Source organism: Teleopsis dalmanni, chromosome 2 (genome assembly GCF_002237135.1).
Source record: "Teleopsis dalmanni isolate 2A chromosome 2, ASM223713v2, whole genome shotgun sequence".
NCBI lineage: Eukaryota > Metazoa > Arthropoda > Insecta > Diptera > Diopsidae > Teleopsis > Teleopsis dalmanni.
Window position 1 is genome coordinate 205,414,682 of NC_051847.1, and position 23,009 is coordinate 205,437,690.

The following is a 23,009-nucleotide window of genomic DNA, read 5'->3' on the forward strand; positions in this document are numbered from 1 at the left end:
TCCAACACCGTCCTACTGTTTCTTAATAGTACAGAAAGGCCGATATGACCATACCTGAATAATAATAACCTTTATAATAATACTGCATCCACGAGGTTAGCGTGAACTTTACAAATATTTTGGTCAACAGATTGTTTTGTAGTACTGCTCTTTCTAAGCAATATCTAATATGCAATTAATGTAAAGTAATGAAATATCAGATTATAAAGAGAAAGGAAGGTAATAACGTTTATTTATGAAAACAATTTTCGCTTCCCTTAGCTATAGAGCTACCTTGATGTGAAGACAACACAAAATTTCAATAATATAGTTGAAGACCTCATTACTTTACGAAGAATGATGCAGGTTATCTATAATTAAAATTCACTCAGTTACTCTGAAGATGACAATGTTGATGTTATCGTTAATGATGTTAATGATAATTTATAAGAAAAAATAATGTTGCCTAGTTCTAAATCACTTATACACTTGGAGTGTATTATTCGGTCTATTAAAACAATAATATCATGATTATTTTATAAATAAGTTGTTTTAAGAACGTGTAGGACCGTGAATTTAAAATAAAAGTTAGAAATAGTTTTGTTTACTTCATATTGCGATATGTTTTAATAAAGAGTTTTCTGTAAAAGGTGTTCAGAATTTCTAATACATAAAATTGTAGTTAAAGATACCACCGTTATATTGTGTTATCATGGAAGATTTTAACTCGATCTATTTACAAATAATTTACATCTACAGTTTTTATAATTATAAATGTATAAATGGCATAAAGCCATTATTCTGTACGATTGACAATATAATCAATTAAGCATCATACTCACCTAGTATGACCTTCTCTGACTTTTCAGTTATCAAAACTACTACTTCAAGTAACACGATTTAAGTCGGTTGTGACTATGGAAAAACTTCGCTGTGGAAAAAAAGCTTCCTCCCTCATGTGTTATATACACAAACAACGGCATAATCCGTTTTTAATGAGGATATTCGACAAAAAAGTGCAAAAGAGCTAATTTAACTCATAATGAAGCATCTTTTAAATTAAACAAACTATAAACCTTGGTATATACATATTATATAAAAATAAGAAATATTATTTTAAATTACAATTCCTAAGTTTATATCAGTTGGCAACATGTTGCTGCAACATCAGAACATTATAAACAAGTTGTATAAAGTTTGGAAAAAATGAAATTTATATGAAGTACTTTCATATTAAATTAATTAATTATAGTATTAGTACAAAGTAAAACCTTTTATAATAATTCAATTTATGAATATAATTAAAAATATTGTTACACAGATTTATAAACATTTTTTATAAAGTTTTTGCTCAATGCAACAATTTATGATTTAATTAAATAATTTGTTAAACTATAGTGAACGAAAACCATAATCTGTTGGTTTCCAGCAACTACACCTATAATTACTGTAATACGTACAATATATGTATATATGCATATATCTACTGATATATTGTACACATCGTAATCCAAACAAACAAGAATATTAAATATTTTTTTATATTTTATATTTTTTCAATATATAATAAATTTTTGTGCAGAAAATGCGACTTATGACTTTATATGTAAATAGAATATGGAATACACATGAAATACATTGCTGATTGAGTTTTTTTTCGAAGGACTACAAAAAATGAACTTTTTTATGAAACAAATTAAATAATTTGTTACTGAAAAATTGAAAAAAGATTGCATGTAAATGCATAAAATGTCAACGCCATAAATAATTCAATTTTGTTAATTATTTTTATTTTCAATGGAAATTTTCAATATTTCGTTATTTTTTTGCATCCTTAAACTGCATTGCATATTAAAATTGTTTGTAATGGTTAAGCCATAAATAAAAAATGCTATGATACTGCGGAATTTTCGCATTAACTTTAGGCACTTATAAGGAGGAGGGTGCAATAGTTATAGCATTTTTGTGTTACCTTTCATTTTGTGCACTAACGCGGTCGGTAATGTCTTCAGAGGAAAATGAACGCCATTTACTTTCCGGCTGCACAATGTCATTTTGCATCCAGAAGGTGTTCTCCTGATGTGGCTTAGTAGCTTTTTGGCGCGCTGTCTCTAAATGCTGGTAATCGACTTCCTTGTTAGTGCAACTATCATTGTTGTAATCGTAGTGATAGTTGTTGTTGTTAAGGATGTTGTTGCTGATGTTATTGGTACTTACGGATGCTCTGACATTTCCGTTTGGCAACCAGCCTGTTTGTGTGTTCATGTCCGTTTTACAGTCAATCGATGTTGACATTCTGCTGGTCTGTTTTTTGCTTTGTGCTAATCGAATTTTCATCATGGCAGACATGCCATTGACATTTGTCAGTTTATTTAATTTTTGTTGCTGTTGGTGTTGGTGTTGGTGTTGGTGTTGGTGCTCCTGATGGTATTGCTGATGATGTTGAACTGGCCTTTGTGCAAATATTTGCTTTTCTTGTAATTGTTGCTGTTGCTGTTGCTGCTGTTGCTGCTGCTGCTGCTCTTGCTGTTCTGTTAATGGCTTATTGTATTTAATATTTGCTTTGTATTCGAGTGCTTCGTCTGGCACTTTTTCATCATTGTCAGTAGCATAATCTTCAACGCCATATTCATAGTCATAATTGTAGCCACCATCATCGGAGTAGTCATAACCATTAAACACAATGGAATTAAGATAGCAGCTGTTGTTGCCATTATTCCCATTGCAATTGCTATTGTTTGTTGTTTTATTGTCATACCGTGCATTACAGTTGTTGTTGCTAATAAAATTTTCTGTCAAGTTATAAGGCGTTGGTGCAATATAGCATAGGTCGCCTTTACTAGTAATGGTATCAGGCGTCAACTGCCTTTGCTGCTGCTGTATACACTTTTCTGTTGGTAAGTATTTTTTTGCATTCACCTCTCGTTCGTTACTTAGCTGCCAATTTTTGGGTTCAGACCGCAGTTCAGTGTTCAGTGTTGGCATAAATGCACTTGCAGTAGTCGAATTTCGTGCAAATATCTCTGTTGCCAAAGCGTAATTGCTTTGATTGTCGCACAGTGGAGTGTTGTAACTTTTTGTATTGTTGTTGTCGTTATTCTCGTTATTGTCGTTATTGCTCTTATTGTTATTGTTACTTGCTGCAATCACATTTCCGCTGCTATTGTGTATATAAGCATTATGCTGTACTGTTGATTGATATTTTGCCACTGCCAATTGATTTTTATCCACAACGCTCTTTAGCAGTGCCATATCCTTTGCAGCCGTACTTTGCCTATTAACATGCCAACGTCGTATGCAGCTGCTGCTATTGCTGCTTCTACGTTTTTGGTTATTGCAATCAACTTCCAGATCCGTTTCATTTGTGCCTTTGCCAATTTGGTCTTGTCCATACTGGTTTTGCATCCATAATGACTCTTCATCTTCCTCTAGTCGTTCTCTTTGTACTGTTCGTTGCCTATTGCTGCTGGTTTGTTGCTTTTTCGTAGCAAAAAGGGATCTCAAATTCTCATTACGCTTTGCGGTTGAGTCATTTTTTGCAAATTGCGCCATTTCCGTGCGTTTACCATTTTGGTCAACCTAAACATTTTTCAAATTATTTGAGAATATTTTTATTTTTTTTTACATTTATCAATTTTTTCACTTCAATTTAATTTTTTCTCTTTGTTATCAGTTCGGTTAGTGAGTTTGTCAACTGTAACAACAAGCAATCATGCGTTAACTTCAATAAATTTAAAGGCAACTTTGCTAAGTTAATTTTGCACAAAATTGTTTGGAAAATAAATTAACAAATCTAAATTGCGGAAATTTAGCATGCATTTTAGTTGCAGAATAACGCACAGATCAACAAACAGATACAGATACATGAAAGTGCATAAATTTGAAAATAATTATTGGCTGATTCGTAATAAACTTGCCTTCAAATTGATTCAAAACGGCATTTTTACATTTTAGGCACCAATGTGAAGAAGTAACTTTGTAGACTTCCCACATTATAGGAAAAATATAAACAAAGAGAATGCCAGATATAAGTTCTTGACCAATGACTATATCATTGGTTAAGAAGATTTTATATTCGTGCTACAAATTTTAAGAAATATTGACCTACAGAACGTGGCACTTAATTCATTAAGTTTTTTCCATTTTATTTTATATTTATATTATACATTACCATAACACCTCGACAGTTTTTTTGGGTACACTTACATTCTACACGGACTAAGCTTAAATCAAGTCAATATTGTTTACAAATCCAAAATACAAACAAAAGGAAAGTATATTGAATATACTTAAGATTATTTTGTATGATTAACAGAGTATAAACGGAACAGCACGGTGGATGAAAAATTCAAACTCACATTGCTAAACTGCATTTTACTGAAAATCAAAGTCCTTCTGAATAAAGGTACAATTAAACAGAAATAGTTCGTGATGATACTGATAGCTTATGGACCAATATATATCCAAGCAATAATAAGAGTTTACGCTTCAAGCATAATACTAGAAGTTGCAAGGAAAATGCAGATAAAGACTAGACTGAACACTTCCCATGGAATATTCCTAGATTTGAGGAAATTAAGATAAGGAAGTCTACTATAGAATGAACTTAGCAGATATTCTGAATATAAATCGTACATAAGTAATATTATTTGTCGACCACTCAAGTTGGTGAAAAATAAAAAAACATATTTCCAAAAACATAAAACGAAGTTTTGCTGAAACTTAAAACAAGCAAACAGCCATAGGAATAGGAAAGCACGGGGTACTAGCTCCCAACGGAGCGGAGCACTGCGAAAACAGTCATACCATATAAAAACAGCAATTTTTATGTCAAATTGTCACACATTAATTACTATGTACGCTTAGATATCTACGAAAGTATGGCCTTATAATAGACTAGAAATGAAATAATAGTTCGTAACTTAATGGATTAACCTCTAATAGTTTAATTAACTAATAAGTGAGAAGAGATCGCTTATGTAAATAGGAACTTCAAATTTCCAATGTTTCTAATAAATTTGTATCGCAATAGATGTTCACAATTTATGTATATATAATCATAATTCTGAATATTTCTATTTTCAGTCAAACTTTAGTAGACAGACATCAATCTCCTTAGAGTCCACAAACTGTAGTGATCTCATGTTCATTGTCAAATATAGATTCTTTTTCCGATATTAAAAATCATAAAGTTAGTACGTTTCCGATCAGGCAAGTGAACTAGATTCTGAGACACAGACCAAAAAAGGTTGTCTTATCTATAATGAACTATTTGGGTCTTGTAAGGTTAACCACAATTCAATCAACTATTTTGAGAAAATAAAAAATTCATAATTCCTGGTTTTTTGAAAAATAAATGCTTTCGATGCTCAGCGTAGTGTTTTCTAATATTTTTATTAAAAAACACTACTAAAACAAGAACACTAGTTTTATTAAGTCTAATAAACTACAGTTCACTTCATTTAAGTTATACTTGTTTAAAGTTCCTTTAGAAACTTCTTTTTTATTAAAAAATGAAATATCCATCCAAAATATTTATTTATGTTTTGCGATTGCAAAGATATGGCACCAGTACGTCTATCTAACTTTTGTTGAACTTTTTTCGAATTTTCTCTCCAGGAATAATACAACAGATTTTATTGGTTCTGTTGGACATATAGGAAAGGCATAACACTCACAGATGTCACACTGTCCCATTATTCCTTTTAATCATAGTTAGTTATGTGGGTTTTATATTCATCCAGTCATCTTTTTAAATATTTCTCTAAAAATTAATATTATGTATTAAAAAATTAATACATTTATTTCATTGTTTTCCTATACCCAGGACACCAAAACTAATTTCAGTAATAGTAATTTCATGCCTCGAGTTAAAGTATAAATTTTGTTGATCATCTAAAAGAGCACAATATACGATCTTATACAACTTCTTTGAATATAGAAAAGTATAATAGAAACATTAAACAAAATCTAAATAACAAGAATAATTTAAATAATTTATGTTATATAAAACACAACTCGGTAGTTTCATATTAAACCCGATTGGATTATGTACGGAAGTATCGCATAAAATATATTAGTTCTAAATGTTCTAACTACAAATTCTAAAATTTGTTATTAAAAGGTATTAAGCAAACAAAAGCACGAAAATCAGGCAACATTTTTATAACAAAATTTGAAAAAAAAACTCACAGAATATACAGATACAACTGAATTTTTACTTAACATAACAAAGAACCAACATAGAACAGAAACGACATTACTTACATATACAGACTTTGATATCCTTGAAGCTAGTGACATTGGTAAAAATATATTTTCATTAGACAGTCTGGACCCAAGCGTAAATTGGCTGATATTTAGAGTTGCTTTGAAAGGGACTAGGAAAATTGGGAAAAATAAATAAAAATAAAAATTAAAAATTTCAACAAAAAAAAATTAATTTGATTTTTGCGTTAAATAAAAAGCTAAAATAAAATAAGCAACTTAAAAAAATGCATTAAATTATTTTTTATTATCCTTGTTAAATGGCTCAAGGTACTGCGAGCTTGAAAACCAAACCATAATAAAACCATTCTAGAGCGGAAAAGCACGTTGTATCTCACACGAAAGCATAAAAATATACAAAAAATTATTTAGAAAAATAAGCAAAATGTAAAAATTATTTAAAAATGCACATTTCGCATAAATCTTACAATTTTATATCTCATTTTATTCATTTTTTTATTTTCATCTGGTATTTATTAAAAATTTTTTTCTAGTATTTTTTTTAATGATTTTTGCAAATGCATTTCCAGCTCAATTTCCTTAGACTTAATGCCAAGAGTTTCATTTGATGTTTACGAAAAATTGTGTATTTATATATCTTAACTTAAACATGTTTTATAGTTCGTTCATTTTTTTGGAGTTCCACTTTTCAATCGCTCGTTTATCTCCGCAAATACACATTCGTACTTAAGATAATTTCAACCAAATTTTAGCCAAAAATTGCACTTTTTGTTGTTGGCGTTTTATTGCTTTACGTGTCTTACGTTTTTCTGCGGTGGAAAATTGAAAATTGAAAAGTAAGAAAAGACACACTTAACTCGGTTAAACCAACAGAAACCACAGAAAAAAATGACTTGTCAACCAAAAATGCATGTTAACCCAGAGTTGGAGTGGCAGTTGAAAGGAAAAATGGACTGCTGAATAGACAGCCAGACTCGCACATAACCTCACTTTGTATGAATTTCGAGTTCCCTCTACTATTATTTGCCTTTGAAGCGATACTCGGCTAAATAAAGCAGTTAAATTGAAATAAATTCTGCTTTGCTACACTCAACTCCATTCCACTCTACTCTGCTCGACTATACTCTAGTCTTCTCCATGCTATTCAGTTTTATTTTGTATTTACAACTGTGAAGGAAGATAAAATCTCAAGAAATTGAGCAGGAAAATAAAATTTTTTTTTTGTTTGAAGAAAATTGGTTCATGGAAGGCAAATTATTTGTAAGCCAACTTAGAGGTCATAAAAATCTAAGTCAAAGCAAATATTTAATTCCTGTACTCCTAAAGTGTAATTCAAAATTATCAAAAGGCAGTCATTAAATTATTTGCATAAATTTGAATTTTGAAATTGGAGAGAAGAGCGATTGTGCCATAAATTTTATGCTTATTAAGAAAATGCTAATGGCTTATTTTAATATACAATATTTCACCCGTACTTTTGTTAAGCAGACCAATTGCTCTGCTATAGCCAAGGAACCAATTGTGAAGAGGAGAAAACAAATATTAACACAAGCAGAATTAATGGCAAATGGAAAGAATATGGATGGTATACTAGAATATTCAAAATTTTAAAGTTATAAAGAGAGTAGTCGAATTAGTTGCCTTTTATTTCAAAAAAGTACTGGAACCGTATAGATTTATTTTAAGAAAAAAACAATTCCAAATTTCTTTCAAGATAAAGAGGTTTTTGTTAATTTTGTAAATAATTATTTATTTTGAAAAATTTTTGAAAATAATTACATAGTCATCGCTACTATAACTTCATACCAACTCGTAGATCGCCAACTTTTCAAATATACTATATTGTACTGCAGGGCTGTCCAGACCAAATAACATAAGTTAGTAAGCCAATTCAAATCACTGAATAGGTTGGAGGGTTTCAGAAATAAATACATACGTTCATATTTTTGTCGGAGAAAAATTAAATTATAGCGATCATGTTAAATTTAGTTTTATTAATTCTTCATTAATCCATGTTTCACAATTCTATCAACATTATAAATATTAGTTATTGTCATTCGAAAAATATTTTATTTTTAATGTAATAATTTACGGCATGAGATATGATTTTTTTGAACCAATTGTACAAAGAAGTATATATCAAAGTCTTTATCAATTAACGAGAAGTGTTTTCTTCTTCTAGCTGCCTTGCCCACTTTGAAAGTTAGCTAACATGATTGCGATTTTGACTTTATCTACAACATCTCGAAAAATTGATATTGTACTTTTATTGAACAATTGATGTATATTCTTCAGCTATGATATCTTCCGTCTTCCAGGGCTACGTCTACCTTGAATTCTCTCTTCAATGACTAATTTCAGTAGTCCGTACTTTTTCGATTGCCTCAGAATATGACCGAAAAACTTCAACTTTCATCGTTTTACTATTGCTAGTATTTCTGTCTCTTTATAATTCTTGTATTCATCGATACAGCAGATAAGGGTCAGGCCTCTGTCCCATAGAGGAGTATAGAGAATATATAACATCGCAGCATTCTTATTCTGAGCGGTAATGATAGCTCCTGGGAACACAACAAGATTTTCATCTTGCTTTTTCAATTCGGACCCATATTTCTTTAATGTTTTCCCATTGCTCATCAAGGTGGCATTTCAAGTAGTTGGACTTATCGTTTCTTTTTATTGCTAAACTAAATACTGTCAGTCTTCCTTCAGAAATAGGTCGTTGACATACCACCATGTATTTGGTTTTATTGCAATTTAATTTTAAGCTGTATTCTCTCAAGTCTAATAATTTAAAACATTTAATTATTGAAATAATATGAAGTTACCCAAATATAACAAAAAAAAATGTATATGTAATTGTGATAGATTAGAAACATGTCTCGGACCGCATGAGGCCCGTAGGTTATGCTTTAGACAGCCATGTTGTACTGTATTTTGGGATCTATATTCAATATTTTAATGTTATAGACAATGGCTAAATACTTATTCCTTTTCCAATTCATTCTATTAACTCTAAATTCTTGCAAATGTTATTAACAATTTGAATAAGGTTGATCAACGCTGGTCTACGATTGTAGTGTTAATCCTTAATAGTCTATAAATATAATATCAAAATTTTAAGACAATATCCAATATGGCTTGAGGAAAAACCTATTTCTTATATAAGAAAACAATTAATTAATTAATTAATCAATCAATTAATTAAAATATATGTAATAGTCATTGAAAAACACTTTGATAATTTTTTTCTATTTTATTCTAAATAGAGGCAGTTATAATAGATTTGGAAATGTATATATAAGCCTCTTTGTATTATATATATATATTAGTTAAAGTATCATTACCACATATAACTTTATTATGCTAATGAAATACTTTTTATTTTAAAATAAAACAAAATTTTGCAATATATTTATATATCTAAAATGAAAAAGTAATAATTATTAAATTATTGAATTTACAATTAATTAATTGCACTTTTGTTAATAAGTCATAAATTAATTCATTAAAATGTTCATAAAAAGACTTTTACATTTAATTTGTTACATTTGCGGTTTGGCATATATGCCTATTGACATTTTAATATTTTAAATAGCATAAAAATTATCAAAAAAATTACATATAAAATAAAATCAAAATATGGTAAAATAAATAAACCATTTGCACTTCAATTCGAAATTTATCGCCAATTAATTAAAAATTGATATCAAACTGAACTGCAAAATGTGCATGTGCGGTTCTCAGTTCATTGGAAAATCAATGAAAATTTTATATTAAAACCAAAATGGATTGCAATCATAAAGGGAACTACATAATTTCATTAACATTTAGAAATGAAAATATTCAATAGCAAATGTAATTGGTTATAACATTGAAATTGTTGCTCAGTTTGGTTTAAATTGATTTACAATTTTAAATAAAATTGTAAAAATAAGCTCTTTCTAAAACTTATATAAAATAGAAATAAATATATAAATATATATATATATATATTACATAGAATTCCTTTCAATCAATACGAGCTAACAAGTATGACCTGCTGACCTTAGATGACACATGCCAGATTTGCAGTTGCATGGCTTTGTACTGCACAAAAGGTTGACCCAAATTTCGTTACTAAATTAAATTTTTTTATTAAAAAATGAAATTGAAATTATTTTAGTCACGCTCAGCTCTTTATAGTTTTTTGTTTTTAAAATTTTTTTTAATTTTTTTATTTTTTTTAATTTTTTTTAATTTTAGTTTATTTACATTTTGGTTGCAAACATTTCCATGTAAATATTTTGTTTATGTTCAGACAAAATTTTGCACTTATGCATTTCATATAAGCATTTTTCGGTATAAAATTCAAAATATTTAGTATTGCCTTTTATATGTGTGAGTTTGTATGTTTGTTTATGTAAAATTTAAATATTTTTGTAATGAAAACTATTTTAAATGCTGCAATTGCAACTGCAATTTCTGCACATTTGCATTTTAGTATGCAACAAATGCATTTTTGTTGTAAAGTTACATTTCACGCGTGTTTGTTTTATTAAACATTTTACTTATTCTGATAATAGTTTGCATTTAGAGCTTTTGCTATTTTGCTAAACAAACTGTACGAATGCTGAGCAATGTTTATCTCAACACGACGAGAAGTCTGCAGAATTGCATCTGCAGATGTTGGATTTTACAAGTCTCAATTGCATTCCAGATATTTTGCTTAAGTCTCATGCGTGCGAACAGATTGCTAAGCATTTCAATTATTTCACACCGAAGGAAAATTTTAATGCAAAATTTGCAAAACTGAAATAAATTGGCAAAACAATAAAAATAAAATTTTCTTTAATATTTTGTAAATGCCACAAATGCCTTGAGTAGTCCTGAATCAGACAGGATATGGAAAATAAAAAATTTAATATATAATAAAATTTAATTCAAATATATTTTTTATAGCACTTTGAATTTTTTTTGACTATTACATTTAATATAAAAAAATTACATTTAATATAAATAAATTACATTTAATATAAAAAAATTACATTTAATATAAAAATTTACAAAATTATCTATTAGAATCAGGAACAACTGTCTCAGTGCTTGAGAGGCTGAACTGCAATCAAATGAATCGAAGCACCATATTTTTACATATCCAGATTATTTGTAAATGCATTTCTACCGTCTAATAAAATACAAATATTTTTGGAATTACTTAAATTATCTAAAAGCAAAAGTATATTACTTTCTAAGGACCTGTTTCCTCTTTGTCACACTGTGGTAACTCAAAACTTTAAGGTGGTGCATATGGTACCGTAAGTTTTATTGCACAGATTCCGATAAAATTGGATTCAAATAATCTGAAATCCATATTATCTTTTTAATAAATTCTCATACACTTGAATTCACACAACCTGAAATCCATGACGCTTTAGTTTATATCACGATGGTTCTGAAAAATGGGTTAAAATGTATTTGTTGTATAATAAAGAGCCGCCATTTTGCCATGTTCTAACACTTTCTTAACCTATGAGCTTTAGTCACGTTTATACCCATCATAATTTTAGGTGTGTTTAGTTTCTGGGGTTTTATACTGGAATCGAGTTGACTTAAAAACAATTTTCATATGCTCGTAGCTTGGGAAACTATTAGTATTTGGGAAAATGATGACTGCCTGATATAAAAAATTTTATTATAAAAACAATTAATCCTGGGGTATTCTCAGAAACTTAACATAAAACGCTTTACTAATTATATTGTATGAAAATAATACAACAAATATGATAGCATTTTTGAAAGGATATTGATTATGTCTAAAGAAGACCGAACATTTATTCTAACTTAGTTTGCTGGTAAAAAAGAGAGTGAAATTCCGAAATACAGGCTGGACATTTGCTCGGCTCTTAGTAAACTCAGATTTGCTTAGAAGCTTTGCTCGAAAGTTTTGCTCAGCAAACAAAAAGGTGCTTACGTGGCCATTATCGATTAAAGAATTTGGACCTGGGTGAAGTGGGTTCAAAACTGCATATATTCATATTTAATTAATATTCATTGAGGAAATTCGACTCAAAATCGCACTCTGAACTCATGGGAAGGCATAAGGAATTAGAGGCAAGATCCTTCAAACTTAATATCAATGGTACCGTATGCCAGACTCCAAAATTTGCAATGCTGTAGTCATTTGTTAATAAATGTCATTGCATGTCATTAATTAATCCGTCAATATACAAGCCATTTCAGTTTTTATTACAGACATTTTTATCGGAAAAATATGGCAGTATGGTAATATCGAATAACAGTATTCGATATTCGATTTGCTTACAAACGGATTACGAAGTACAATCCGGTATTAAGTTGGATTTTGATAACCGATAAACAGATTTGGTTGCTAGTTGTATATACACTAACCACTCGGGACGGTACGCAGATCTTAGATCAGTCATTAAAAAATCACGAAGCTTGAGGAATATGAGGAATACACAAATTAACAAAGTGTAAAAGTGCCCAAATGCACTTACTCGGAAAAGGCTCAACATTAGATGTATTCTTTGAAGCGATGTATTTAATAAATATTTTTATTAAACTTTAACAAGCACAAATAATGCATTTATAATTCTTTTATTCATTAATAATAATAATGATATTCTTATTAGATACATGATATGTTTTTGTGATGTTTAAACTTACCTTAACACTGAATTTGGAGGTCAAATGATAAATTAATTGAAATCTGGAATAAAATGAAAATAAAATTAATTTTAACTATACTTTTTCTTTGTTTCGTAATAAATAAAATGCTATTTATAGATAACATATACTCGGTAAACTGGAATAAATGGACGAATTGTCTAATAATCTCAATTATTTATATTTTTAACGAGAAACTGAGAAATGAATCGTGTCGTTGCATTGTGTTTCGCTGTGTTTTGTTGGATAACATTTTGAAAAGCGCATTTGTGCGCGTATCACAAAGATGATTGCGTTTCCTTTTAAACTCAATTGAGGCTCATTGAAGTTTCCTCAGTGGAATCGAGTGCATTGAATTCACAACGCTAAATTAGAAGATTAATGCGCACGTTTAACTTGATATACACCGGCAACAAACGTGGCAAAGGCGGAAGAGTCGGAAGAGTCGAATGAGTCTAAAGAGTCAGCAGTAGCGGTTGGCAACATCGACTCTGGCGATACTTTGCTTTGCAATTTGTTGCAAGCGCAATTGCACGTATTAGGGAATTAATGAAAGTGCAGAATTCTCAGTTCACTTTCAAATGAATGCTTCCACAGATCTACTTCAAGTTTTATTTGCACTTATCGCGAATGCCTTTCTAGCGAATGCCAGCTATTATTGCTGCTATTGTTGATATTGCTCTTGTAGTATTTACTCGTACTTTGTTTTCTTCACGATTTGAGCAACAACATAACAAGTTGCGAAAATTGTACGTAGTTTGGTGTTAATGAGGGTTTTTAATTTTATTACATAAATTTATTTGATACACGATAATTACATGTTTTCATTTTGTAGTTTGAAGTTTGAAGTGCCACGAATGAAAGATACATGCAATTAATAAAATTTTTTATACGAAAGCGAAGGTGAAATAAATTCTGTAGCTTGGTTCAGTGAATAGAATACTAGAACAGTGATTAAAATCAATTTATTTATAGCTTAGAGAATAGGGTAATTGTTATAAAATGTGTTGTGTATACTTAAGCAATAAGTCACTTTATAAGAGGATTTAACTATACACAGCATAAAGTGTAGGTATGCTAATGAATATCATGAATAACATAGTTTAATGTATGTTAGATAGATATATATAGATATAGACGAGACAATGCGATATATGGTAAGTTACTTTATAAGAGGATTTAACTATACACAGCATAAAGTGTAGATATGCTAATATATCTTATCTATATGAATATCTTAAGTAACATAGTTTAATGTAAGTTAGATAAATATATATAGATATAGACGAGACAATGCGATATAAGGCGCGAGATACTTGAATAAATATTTTTAATTAATTTAGTAAACAGAATACTGAAACAATGATTGAAATGATTTATTTATAACTTACACAATATACTGTATATTGCAAAAAAAGTATTGTATAATGTAAAGCACACTTAAACAACACTAAACAATAAGTCACTTATTAAAGGATTAACACAGTGCAAAGTCTAGACATTCTAATGCCTATGAAAAATACTATAGTTATATGTAGGTTAGATAAGAAAACATAGATATAGAATAGAGAAAGCGATCTCTGATGCAAGATATTTGAATATTTTAATATTGTATTCGGCAGCTCTGAAGTGGGGCAAAAAAATAACAAGTTGCTCGCTTAAAGTCGCTAAGTAACAAATTGGCATCCCTGTTGCCATCTGTCATATGTTATGTGCTCGCAAAGTACATCTTACAACTTTCTTAAACGTAATGCAAGCAAACCGTATTTTAAATAAAAATTAATAATTAATATAAAATTGTAAATTAAAATGTGAAATGAACTAAAAGCAATGTTTAGATTACAGGAAATTTTGATTTCATATTTGTTGAAATAAATAATGGTTCACAATGAATCGCTTATCGCTTTGGTAACAGTTTTTCTGCAGTCACTAAAATGTTTGGGCACTTCATAACTACTCATTTAGATAGTGAAAGTAGTATTGTTATTTTACGTACATATTAACGACTTTAAACGAGCAAGCTGTTGTTTTTTGCCTCATTTCGGAGTTGGCGAACAGTTATTGTAGTTAAACTATTGTATAAAGATTAAAATGCAATCTAAGAGCCAAATGACAGCACACCAAAAAAGAATACTTGTATTAGACCAGATAACTCTAGAAAAAAAGATTAACTATCTAATCTTTGACAGGATCAATCAATATTATGAAATCAAGCCCAATAATAATATATTTTGAAGAAGCAATGTGGAACAATTTTTAACCCCAGCCAAGTTTTAGTAAATATGAATCATGTTTAATGACAAAGAATTATACAAAGACCTAATACTATAGCATTACTTGAAGTATTTTAGATTAACGAATCCATTCCAGATATCTTATAAATATAGAAATTTTGACTTTAAATAAATCACATACTTTTTACATTCCTTTTAATTAAGTTTAGAAATAGATATATATTTATATTTAGAAAGAACATACTAAGTGTATATCAAAGTTTATAACACGATGTGGGAAAATTCTGAAATTAAGTAAAGAATCGATTGATTACTACTGCGAAATTCATATTCAAAATCATAAGTAACTAAAACCAACTTATTTTCTCAGCACTCTATTATGCTAAAGTGCTAATTATTCACTGTATTCTATGGACCAATCATCGATTCAGTAAGGATTTGCATAATATACACAATTTCTTTAATTAATTTTACAGTAGTCAATTTTGAATCACTGTAAAATTGATGGATGAAATTATGTATAAGTCCATGCACTCATAAGTTCATCGATGTTTGGTCTTATCGAAATCTGTGAAATTGATGAAAAAAATTTTGTATATTATGCATAAGTCCATACACTTATATGTCCATCGATAATTGGTTCAAGACAAATTACTGTCAACACTAGAGAAGAAGTAAAAATAAAAATATTTATATCAATATTATCACTCATAACGTTACAATTCTTTATGACCTATGTAGATATATCTCCTTTGTCGCTCCAGACATTTTAGTCTTTAGCCAATTGGAAATGATTGTTCATACAAAGTATTTTTGGATGATTGTTCATGTCACCAATCGTTACCACATCACGCCATCAAAATGCCATATCCAACGTTTCGTCTTAATAAATGTTGGATAAAGACTTTATAGTTTTTAATTGATAGCAAAATACAATCTACAATCTACAAAAGGAAGCATATTTTAATGCTCTGGAGCACAATTATAATTGAATTTAATTTCCTGAACACTTTAGTTTATATTTTTGCATTTTCAAGAAAATTTACTAATTCACATCTCTTGGCTTTTCTTTTCATTTGAGCTGATTTATTTAATTCGATATTAATTTCAATTTCGTGCAATTGACTCGATGCGTTGAACTATAATTGAATCGAATGTACGTTTTCAATTTCTTATCTCGATTGATAGCTGAAATTATGTTACGTATACGTCGCGCGACCGCAATGCAAGACCAAGATTAGCAATTGAAATGCACCCATCCAGCGACCAATGCCGTTTGTCTATGGAAACTCGATGCGTATTGTGTTTTGTATCTTCCCATTTGTTTTCTGGTATGTGGCTGACATTGATGGCATCGCATTATTGCTGATGCTTACGTACAAATCGTTGTGCGCGTATTAACTGAATTATTCGCTCGAAACGAAATTACGTGAGAGGTAAATCAGTAGACGCTTAAATTGTTGGTTGTACGCTTGACCGCATACGCTTAACTCTTGACTGCATTAAACCCTGCCAGGAAGCATTCTGGCAATTGAGCAACGCATTTCCAATATCAATCGTAATTAATTTGATCACATACTTTCAAATACTTTAACATGCACTTCAAAAATTTAAAAAAAATTTAAAAGTGCATTCAATTCGAAACTTCATTTAAAACTATTTTTGCGAAGATTTTATTTCTACTGCAGCATTTCGAGACAGCTATTACGATGCATTTCACGCAAAAGGGTTTTGCTTCACTTAATTACTATTTCAGTCAATGATAGTTTTAACCACAGATTAGTGGTTGTTAAGTTATAAAAACTATTTATCAAGAAATTAAATTTTTTATTACATTTAATTTAAAATAATTACTTACTACATTATTTAAATTAAAAAAATAAAACTTTTTCAATATAAGAAAAAATATCTATAAATTGACACCAATATTTCGATTATAGTTTATAGACATCTTCAGGGTGTTTAAGCAATTAGCCCTTACAAAAATACATAAATCGAATTTGGTTCTTAAAAACAATAAATCATAAACAATTTTATAATTAAATATAGTTATTAAACCACATTTTTTAATCTAAAATTGTATAAGCAGAAAATAAGATATTTAATAAAAAAGCATTCAACAAAATTTGTAAAAATAGTAAAAAATAGTAGTATATTTGTAGCAGATACTTAAGTTTAGATAAAGTGGACACATTGCTTTCCGCTTGACCTATGAACGTCATAGGTGCTAGAAACAAAAGTTATTCTTTAGTTTACACCGAAAAAAATATTTCTACAATGGTAAAGGATAATAAAAATTTTTATTGGATTAAACAACAATCAATACGGCTAACACAAAATTAAAAGGATATCCATTTCTTATGTTGACTTAGCAGTTTCCTTTCAAAGATATATCAAACATAGCTGTCATCCAAGGCTGCTGGTTGGTTTATTTAGTTAAAGGATTACAATATGGATCATTTAACATCGGTTGTTTGTGTTAATATTGCAGAAACTAAATAAAACTGAAGATATGATGACAATTTTATGCCATTTCATGAGGTTTTTTTTTTATTTTTTGCTTGATGGTTATTTCAGGAAACTAAGTACTAACATTTTTTTATCAATCTAAATTTCCAAATAACTACTGATCAACAAAAATTTACTGACATGTCACATATTTCTCATGTGACATTTAATTTAGCAATGTAATGGGTCCATTTTTTTGAGAAGACCTAGTTTCAATTAATATAATATAATTAATATAATCAATTAATATAATATTATTGCCAATTACTTCTTTGATGTGGAATTGATAATATGTAAAATATATAGAATTAATAAGATTGTGCCACAAAATATAATATACCTCAAGGCTTCACGTTTTAATTATATGAAGTGATCATCAAGACCATGCAATTTGTTCCCATTGACGTATTTTTGTAAAAATGCGTAAAGGATAGAGTTTTTGAAGATAGTTCATGAGACAGGAAGTTTATGAATACCATGATTCAATTATAATGAATCATAGCATTTAAACTACATAACGTTTTTGAGTGTAAAAGCATTTGATTGCAAATGAACTATCTTTGAGTTGAAGGGAGTCTTAAAACTTAATCACTGTTTTTTCACTGCACTGGGTTAGATTAATTCATAAAAAAAACTGGAATCGGTTGGATCGGTTCTCTCATATTTTCATTAACGCAACTTCTACAGATAAGCACTGTATATAATGTCTTATTATCTTTGAACTGTGTGAGGATTGAGATTTTTTTTCTTATCTAAAGTTTTAATCATACAAAATGTGTTCATTATAGTAATTACACAATGGAATTATTTTGCAAAATATGACCATTTGAATTACTGTTTCTTATTGTATGACTTAGAGTTAAGTTTAAATGAAATTTGACTTTTACGTGAACTAATTCTGTCAACGAGAGGGTTATTGTGTTAGTTTAGAAGTACAATTTAAAATTAAGCTTGTATGGTCTTGTAAGACCAAAGACATACAAATTCAAACAGCTCAGATTTTCCAAAAGTATAAAAGGCAAAAAAGCTTGTTTAATTAAAAATGTTTATTAAAACTAACTTTATTCATACTGACAAGGAACACCTGTTTGTGTTATGTAGACATTTCCCAAAAATCTTATGAGCGGATTACCAAATTGAAAATTCAAAAACAGTAGCCTAAATTGTATGTAAACTCAACTTCCCTATTATTATTACTTTAAAAAGGAATTCGATTACGTTTGAAAAATGGCAATCGAACAATAGAAATAACTAAATAACTCGTAAATAAAACTCTTCATTTAATTATTAAATTTATGTGTTTTACCCACTTTTATAAATATTTGTTTATTAGGAATATGAGAGTATCTAATCAAAAAGACAGCTCCTTTTATACCATCTTATATGGCATCAACATAAATTACATGTGTCAGTAAAAATATAAATTAAAATTTGAAATAATGAAAGGCTTAGGAAATCTAAAACTGGAATACTAAAAAAAAAATAAATTACAGATTGAAATTGCAGTTACATGAGAAAACTGATTAAATTCCAAATTAAATGAAAATCATTTTGCAAATTATTCAGTAACTTACATTTGCGTTTATTTTATTATGTATTGATATGTTTTTATTTACACAATGATATTTATTATGCCATTTTAAGTTGTAAAATGAAATAAACATAAATAGAAAATAAAATTTATTTTATTTACATTTTAATAATAAAATATTTATCGATAACAGCAAATAAAAATGCCAATATCGGTTTTTATGCTAAAGGCTGAAATCCAAATAGGAAATATTTTAAATGGTTTACGAGTGCTCGTATATGAGTTAGGAGGGTCTCAGTCTGACACCTTAACACAAAATGTACAATCTCTAACACTTCCATTTCCATACATAGACATATATCAAATATTGAAATCCTATCAATTGTACTTCATTTAATATTTCTGTTTATTCTGTTGTCTTGTTTTTATATGTTTTTGATTGATATCACAGTAAAAATTGTTTAAATATCATAAAAATAGTTTTAATTTTTCATAGAATGAATAAACTAATATAAATATGAATAGTATATGAAAAAATGTGAATATTTGTCATATATGTAGAAACATAAAATAAAAAATTTTGAATCAATATTGAAGTAATATATTTTATTAAATTAAAATCAAAATAAAATTAAAGTTGAGTTATGCAAAATTTATATGAAAAAATTTTATGTTTATTTAATAACATAAGTAATATTTAAATATTGATCGAAATAATAAATTTTAATTTGCCTCAGAATATTGCATGATACTTTTTAGTGTTGTTAAATAATTTAAAACTATGAATCAGAAATAAAATTTATTTATTAACATTATTTTTAAATTTTTGTTTTAAAACACTTACTATATTAATTTTAATTGTATATAATTTGAATAAAATTTTTGAATTTTATTAAATTACGTTCGATTTTAACGTCAGTTATGATGACAGTGACTATTTTACTTAATAGAAACTGTTGTATTTTGTTAGAGAGGTTTCGAACAGTAGTAAATTGGAACAATAAAATTTTTATTATTTTTTTAATTAATTAAATTTTTGACTTATCAAACAACTGTTTCTAGTATTGACAAATACCTGTCATCAGTAGTTTTGGAATTATCTTATATATTATTATTTTTTGAGGTTGCAAGTACTAAAAATTTAACTAGTACCCCGCCAAATTTAAAATTAAGAGTCAGTGTTTATTAACCAACTGACTTAAGCTCACACTTGACTTTTATGTTAGAACTTAAAATTTTGTTAATTTATTGTCAAAGTTCATTAACAAATTCACTTGTTTTGTTATATTAGAGCGAAATCATAATTCAGCTGTAAAATAATTAAAGTAATTAAATATAGTTATTTTTAATACTATAAGTTACAGCAATTCTTTTTTAAATTTTTTTAAATTCAAAAAAGTCAATTACTTTAAAATAAAATTTTCTAGTTGACTACTTGTTCGAAACCTCTCTATTAAATACAATAGTTTCTATTAAGTAAAATGGTCGCTGTCATCATAATTGATGTTAAAATCAAATTTAATTTAAAAAAAAATTAAAACATTTTTTTTAATTTTTAATTTCTGCTCACTCTACATTCACGTTGAGAAGGGGTAACTGCCCGCCTGTTAGTCTTGGTGGAAACGTTACGCCATCAACTGGCACCGTTAAGTACTTAGGTATTCATCTCGATAGACATTTAACATTCAAGGAACACATTCAAATTAAAAGTAAACAAATTAATATGAAAATAAAAAAAAAGTACTGGCTGCTTGGTCCAAAATTAAACATTCGCAATAAGCTACTTTTATATAAAACGATTATTGAGCCAATCTGGACATATGGGTACAGCTGTGGGATACTGCAAGTAACTTGAATCTTGAAATACTACAACGATTTCAATCTAAAACGCTTAGTTTAATTGTAAATGCTCCATGGTGTGTAACAAACTACTGCATAAACGAGACAATAAAAAATTATACATCAAAATATATTAAAAGACTAAGCGAAGACGTGAACCCATTAGCTATAGCTTTGCTTGACAAAACTGATGAGGACAGAAGGTATAAAAAGTTACACGTTTTAGACCTCCCATTTAGAAATTAAGTTATAATTTATTAAGTACTTGTACAATAGCCATAAGTTAAAAATATATTTATCGTACACAATGGAGCTCGATAATCTGTATTAATCTGAATCTGACATGATGAAATTTGTATATTATTATTTACATAAATATGTAAAAATAAAATCCATTTATGAATTATATAAATTTTTAGTTAATTCTTTTTAAAAATAATTTTAATAAATTCTTAGAAATATGATTAACCACTCAAGCCAGAATCAATAAATATCTCCTGTACAGCAATACTTTAAGACCATCAAGTCAATAGTTAAACTTATCATGCGCACTGCCCATTCACGAAACCATTAATGGTTGTAATTTTCGATAAGCTTCTCAAATTTATTATGTACTCAGAAGTTAATAAATATTTCGAAACAAAATAAATTGCAGTTTAAGCTCATCACTTTTGATTTCAGCAGTTCAACAAAAGCCATTGATCTGCCGCGGATTTATTTGACTGCATCTCAATAGCAAACAAATCCTAAATTTGAACTTTGTTCATGTCACGTTTTGGTAATCTGTGTTCTTCTAACATTTCACATAGACCGGGTACTCGGTTGGCGGGTGTAGATTTTCTTTTTTCTAATAATTTTTTAATATGCATGGCTTTTGTTGCTTAACATGAACTGCTTATGCAAAACAGTTTATGATACCGAAATGAATTTTTGAATCAATATCAAGCGACTCATTCTGGCATAAATAAAATTGATTGGCATATTTTTTCTCTATGCGCACAACGATATTAGCTTCCCATAAATTGTCTAAACTTTCAGTACATCAAATCCGTTGTCGATGTTCGTGGAAAATAATGTATGCACATCACGTTCTTACATTTCTGTTTGTTGTAATAGAAAATTTTTCATATTTCTAACGAAAAAAAAAATGTAAATAAAAGGGAAACTTTAATATTTACTACAATTTTTTTATTCACCAGAATTTTTCTTTTTTTTTTCTTGGAATAGAATTTTTATTATTTTTTTGCAGCCTTTTAAAATACATTAGTTTCCGGCGCAAAAGTTAAAAATTTCTAATTTATAGAGTGAAATATTTTATTTGTGACTTTCGATATATATTTTCAATTGATCAATGTTGCAATTTAACCAATTACTCATTTGCTCATTAACTAATTTTATCAATTTTTCAATTTTCCCTACATACCCGTATAGCTCTCGAATTGCCAAATCGTTTCTGTGCCTAATATGCGTGGGTATCGCAGTAGTACTCTTAATGCGGTGGGAAGTAGCCGACCCCATTATCATCATCAAAACTATCGAAGCTATCGAAACTACTTTCAAAATGATTTGCAATTAATTATGCGTAACAAATCGATTCAGAAATTTTTATTTGAAATTATTTCAAATTCAGTACTTCACGAAGGGCGTCTCAGCGGGCAAATCCAAATTAAGTCTGGCGTCCGACAAGGTTGCATTCTTTCACCTATACTATTTAATATAGTCTTAGATGTGGTTATGTCGGAAGCTATGAGCACAAATCACGGCATATCATTCGGCCTTCATAACAAACTTACTGACCTCGATTACGCTGATGACATCTGTTTACTAACGCATAACTTTTCCCAGTTGCAAATATCGTTAAACAACATCGCAAAGCGTGCATTGGCAGCTGGTCTGTCAATCAATATCAACAAAACCAAGTCTATGCGTCTCAATTCAAACTGCTTAACGAAGTTTCAACTAGATGGCTCCTACATCGAAGATGTACAAAGTTTCTGCTATCTGGGAAGCTACATTTCGAA

The 23,009-nt window shown here is 28.7% G+C and overlaps 1 protein-coding gene across 1 annotated transcript in view; it reads right to left on the reverse strand.

The window, feature by feature from the left end:
- The window catches only part of LOC119686222 (extracellular serine/threonine protein CG31145-like), a 172,520-nt gene that overhangs the window by 63,391 nt on the left and 86,120 nt on the right, over nucleotides 1–23,009 (reverse strand). Inside the window, exons 3-5 of the mRNA XM_038100736.1 lie at nucleotides 12,877–12,919; nucleotides 6,247–6,359; nucleotides 1,952–3,558 (exon numbers count right to left, since the gene is read on the reverse strand). Coding sequence (XP_037956664.1) covers nucleotides 1,952–3,558; nucleotides 6,247–6,282 — 1,643 coding nt within the window. The 5' untranslated portion in view covers nucleotides 6,283–6,359; nucleotides 12,877–12,919. The remainder of the gene's footprint in view (nucleotides 1–1,951; nucleotides 3,559–6,246; nucleotides 6,360–12,876; nucleotides 12,920–23,009) is intronic.